The 5127-nt window shown below is 52.5% G+C and overlaps 1 protein-coding gene across 1 annotated transcript; it reads right to left on the bottom strand.

Annotated features, from left to right (window-relative positions):
* Positions 1–488: 488 nt before the first annotated feature.
* Positions 489–4129, bottom strand: LOC101284569 (neuropeptide Y receptor type 4-2). Its single transcript, XM_004286505.4, has one exon. The coding sequence runs from the start codon at positions 4103–4105 to the stop codon at positions 2972–2974; it is 1134 nt and encodes a 377-aa protein (XP_004286553.1). The 5' UTR covers positions 4106–4129; the 3' UTR covers positions 489–2971.
* Positions 4130–5127: the final 998 nt, after the last annotated feature.

The following is a 5127-nucleotide window of genomic DNA, read 5'->3' as shown; positions in this document are numbered from 1 at the left end:
CCAGGTTCAATCCCTGGTTGGGAAACTAAGATCCCACAACCCACATGGCGCAGCCAAAAAATAAGAAATAAAAATAATAAGGAAGGGCTAAAGTTAGGCAGGATTTACACGCTCATCGACCGGACTCAGTAAGGTTTTGCACCCTCCGAGTGTCCCCAGGCAGTCTTTGTCGGTGTGAGTCTCCAATTCCAGCCATGGTGCTCCTATGAAGATGGGTTCTTCCCACTACTATCAGGGACAGGTCTGTTTTCTGGGTGAGAAAAGGCCCCTCCAAGAGCTAAAGAGAGATGCTGTTCAGAGGTACCAGCTTTCACTGGAGCATTTTCTAGATTCTTAACCAGCTGGCAAAAATAATATCCAGCGAGATGGAAAACTGTTGATGATACAGTTTTAAGTGAAACAGAGCAGAATACAGAGGAGCATGTTTGCCAAGAATATAACCATGCAAACTGTTCATTTCACAAATATTTATTGAAGGAAGGAAAAGCCCACAAGAAATATGTCCACATGCAGCCAGATATACAATCAAAACTGAATCCACCTTTTTAGCAATACCATTTTACAGCCATATCTCTAGAACTAGGATTCCTATAGCTCTACTGTAGATCCCACCGTGGGTGTCTACAGGTGCTCACCGACTGGCTCCAGGCTCCAGGGCAATCTGTTTCCTAGAGGAAAGCGTCTCGAATGTTTGCCCATTAACTCGGAGATCTTGATAAAATGCAGATTCTGATTCAATAGGTCTGGGGTGGGAAGAGAGATTCTACATGCCAAACAAGCTCCAAGTGATGCTAAGGCTGCTGGTCTTCTGAGCACACTTTGAGATACAAGTGCCAAAGGTGCTGGATAAATGGGAAACCCCAAGGGTCATTAGGAACAGGAGCAGGAGACAGCCATCCACGCAAGTTGTGCCAACCCAGCAAGGTGAGGGGAGCACAGAAGATACTCAGCGAGGCTTCCATTCTCTACCTGAATTCCCAATGCCAAGCACCTTCACCAGATGCTCAGCCTGGTCCCCCAGTCCTCAAGCATGCTAGCACCCTAAAGCATCCTTGTCCCCAAGCATCTTGGCACCACTGAGATGAGTGGTGACACACAAACTCCAGGCAACCGTCTGGGATCTGGAGGGGGCTGAGGCCCCCAGTTCCTTGCAGAGCTTGAGCAATGACATCTTTCTGGAATGGGTCCCAGGGTCTGGGCTTTGCTGGCAGGTGGTTACCTGGAGCAGCCAGCAGCAGGTGGCACCAGAGGACAAGCACAAGCTGCAACCGAGAGAATGGCTCAACAATCTGCCCAAAAAACCGGATAAAGGTGAGCAAAGGGATGGAATGAGAGATGTGACCAAAAGTTGGGACAAAATAAACAGTTCCAGGAAGGGAGCTGGTGACTCAAAGAGCAGTTGTCTTTGGTGTCAGCTGTACAGGTTCTTGGTCAGAGGCCAGGCCAGAGAGATGATCAAATGTGGCTGTTCAATCTCCTGCTACCTGGCCCTTTGCCAGATGCCCTGTGCAGAGCCAACCCTAGGAGCCTCACAGTGAGGCCCCTCGAAGGGTCTGGGGACTTGAATACCCTGCCCCGGGAGGCCGAGGTGGGTCCCACCACTAGCCACTCTGCAGGACTGAGCAGGTACAACCAGGTCTGGACATCCCATCCGAGGTGGCCCACAGCAATCTTGACATTTCCCTTTCTGCAAGGACAAGCTGTCTGGTCCACACACAGATGAAGCCTTGGATCCAGAAGCCTGAACCTTGACCTCCACGGGTGAGATATTCACACTCATCGTAGCCCTTTCTCCATTTCCCAGGCTGGCTGGAGGAAGGGGGACACTCTGCTCCTTTCAGCCCGTGCCCCAGACTTTAAGAACTCCCTCCCTGGCCCTGCCATTACTGAAAGCCGCCGGGAGGCCCAAAGTCCTGGGGAGGCTTTGGAAGAACGGTGACACATCACCTGGGGCAAGTCAGCTCGGGGCAGAGTGGAACGAAGGAGGCTGGAGTCATGGCCTTAAGTACTGCAAGTCTCTGCAGTGGGTGGACTGGGGAGGGTCGCAGAGTCCTTGGCCAGCTGCCTTGTCAAGAGAGGTCCTGGGAGGCAAGGAAGGGCAGGCGAGAGAGTGTGGCTGCAGCAGCCTGAGCCCTTCCTACACTGGACTGTGGCGCAGGGTGCTGTCCTCAGCTCAGCACTCAGCAGGGGCACCTGCTACCTTTCTTGTCACCACGGTAAATCTTTCTGGAGCTCTCTCCCTGTGCCAGGGACTGTCCCAGGCATAGGGGACCCAAGCTCTTTGACAATACAGATGTCACCCTCAAGGGGCCCACAGTCCTATCAAGGAGATATACTCGCAGGCTTATTTCCATTCAAGGTGGCAGATACAAAGAAAGAGAAAAAGGATGGAGTAGCATGTGAACCCTGGAATTCCTGCTGCTCAGGGCTGATTTTCCTACTGCAGAGGAGTGTGAGCTGGCTGCCAGGGTCCATTCTCTGCAGCTGGATGTGCTAATGATATACAGTAATCCCCCTGTCTTGCCTCCATAGAACTCTTTACCACTTACAAAGCCCATCCACAAACATTGTCTCCCACAGAGGTTAGGGGTTTACCAAGGTCCAGAGCTCTGACTCCACGTGTTCTTCCCCTCACCCCACCACGGCCTTGCAGCCTCACTGGTGGAAGTGAAATCCCTGGGCTCCCGGGCTGGGCATCTGTTGCTGAGTTACCAGAATGAACTACAGACCATCAATCAGACCATCTCCGGCTCTGGCATCTGCTCAGGATGCAAGACATACTGTGTGTGACCTGCAGAGCCCAGACTCAGAATTCTCCCAAGAACAACAGCTGAACCATCAGAATGCTTGGCTTCACAAGGCCCCTATCTGGGCCCCACAAAGCCACTGCCACCCCCAGCTTGCAACGTGCCCACTTAGCTAAGTGAGGGAGGCTGGTAATGAACATGGCAGAGAGAAGCCCTAACCCTGGCTAGATGGGGTTGGACCTGCCACTGAGCCTCAGAGACCCTTTGGAGACTTCCGTGTGCACTGTGGACAGAGGCAGATGCTCGGACTCCTCCACAGGGACGCTCTGCTGGCAAGTCAGCACCAAGGCCTTGACCTCCTTCTTGAAGTTGGTGTTGAGAAAGCCATAGATGAAAGGGTTGACACAGGTAGAGGCCATGGCAAGCAGGTGGCACACCAAGAAGATGAGGTTGCCATGACAGATGGGGATGGCCTCATGGTACCAGTCCTCCAGGCTGTTGAACACATGCAGGGGCAGCCAAAGCACAGCAAAGGCAGCCACCATTACCACAAGGACCACATTGATCCGCTTCATCTGCCAAGCCCGAAAGCTGTAGGTGCCCTTGCGGAATACCCGCCCCCGCTTCCGCAGACGCTGGTAGATGCGAGCGTAGCAGACCAAGATGAAGGCCAGTGGGATGCAGTACTGGAAGAGCAGCAGAAAGGTGGTGTAGATGATGCGGTGATGGTCCAGTGGCCAGGACTCAGTACAGACCACCTTATCCACCAGAAACTCCAGAGCCTTGGAGTGGTTCTTATGAAAGACATTCTCTAGGGTGCTGTTAGCCAGGAAGGGCAGGGAGAGGAAGCCCGCGATGAGCCAGATGACCACAATCCCCAGGTATGCCTGCGAGACACTGGGTTTCCAGCCTGTTGGATTGATGATGAGCTGATGCCTCTCCAGAGCCACAAGTACGAGCGAGAGGATGGAGACTGTCACCGACATACACTGGATAAAGGCCGATATCTTGCAAAGGACCTCGCCAAAGATCCAGTAGTCCATGATGGTGTAGATAGCCGTGAGTGGCTGGCAGATGAGGCACATGAGGAAGTCAGAGAAGGCCAGGTTGGCAATAAGCAGGTTGGTCACGTTGGCCTTCTCCTTCTGCCTAATGGTCACACATATCAGGCAGAGGTTGCCCAGGACTCCCACAATGGTCTCAATGCTGTAGGAGGTGACAATGAAGACCATTGGGTCTATGGAATCCTGGCAGTAGTCAGAGAAGTTGTACGGAGTGTACAGAGAACTTGACTTGCTCCTGTTTTGACCCTGTGGGGATTCTGGGAACAGCAAGGCCAGGAAGTGAGAGATGTTCATGGTGGATGTGAAAAGATTCCAGGAGATTCAATGATGACATCTGCAAAGCAAAGACAAATGGCACTGAAGGATAGTGCCTCCTGTGTGGAATCCATGGAAGAGTGGGGACCAGGTAGAGAGTTTCATGGCTGCTTCCTTCCCAAGGCTGAGACCTAGAGGACCTGAAACTCAGAGATGTAAAGCAACTTGCCCATAGTCACACAGCTAATACGTAATGGGGCCCAGATACAAACCCAGGTCTGTCTGACGTCAGAACCTGTTCCACAAATTCCCTCTGACCTCAGAGTTTGAGGCTATTTTGATGATAAAGAAGTTGGACTGTTGTATGCAGAGTTCAGGAGGCTTTGAAAGAACGGTGACGAATCACCTGGGGCAAGTCAGCTCAGGGTCAGAGTGGAGCGAAGGAGGCTGGAGTCATGGCCTGGAGGCTGGAGAACTATTTAGGGAACAGCATAGAAATCCCCTTATCACATTTTATGCAAATAGAGACAGCAACACATTCTGCCATGTGCTCAGGTCCTTCCATGGCACCCCCTTTAGGACAGAACAAAAACCTCGGGGCTTGACACACAGTGTGCCCTCCTGGTCTCAGTCCCTACCTGCCCTGCCAGCCTTGTTTCTCAGGTGACACATGGCAGAGTTGAAGACAGCCAGGTATGCAAAGACTGGGTCATCAGCACACCAGCTCTCTCCTCCTGACCCCTATGTGTACACACACACCAGGCCAAGGTCAAGGGATGCCCACTGCCTTCCCTATGGGTCCCCTCCATGCCTATGCTAAAGTTACAGCTTGCAGCTCCCAGACTGCAGCCTGGGCCATACCTCCATGTCCTGGCCCAGCCTGGCCGTTTTCCTCTGGTGCCTCAACACAAGGGACTTAATTGGAATTTGGACTCCAGAGCCTCCAGGTGGTAATGCCAAGGACAGATATTTTGACGTGGAGCACCACCGCATCATCACACACCACTGGGGCTCACCTTCCTCATGACTTCTCCAGTCATCACTAATCCCACAAGCAGTTC

Source organism: Orcinus orca, chromosome 14 (assembly GCF_937001465.1).
Source record: "Orcinus orca chromosome 14, mOrcOrc1.1, whole genome shotgun sequence".
NCBI classification, from domain to species: Eukaryota; Metazoa; Chordata; class Mammalia; order Artiodactyla; family Delphinidae; genus Orcinus; species Orcinus orca.
This window is presented reverse-complemented; position numbering and strand designations above follow the sequence as displayed.

What these genes read in the sequence shown, in the direction of transcription:
- LOC101284569 (XM_004286505.4), bottom strand. Translation starts at nt 4,105, where the DNA reads ATGAACATCTCTCACTTCCTGGCCTTGCTGTTCCCAGAATCCCCACAG.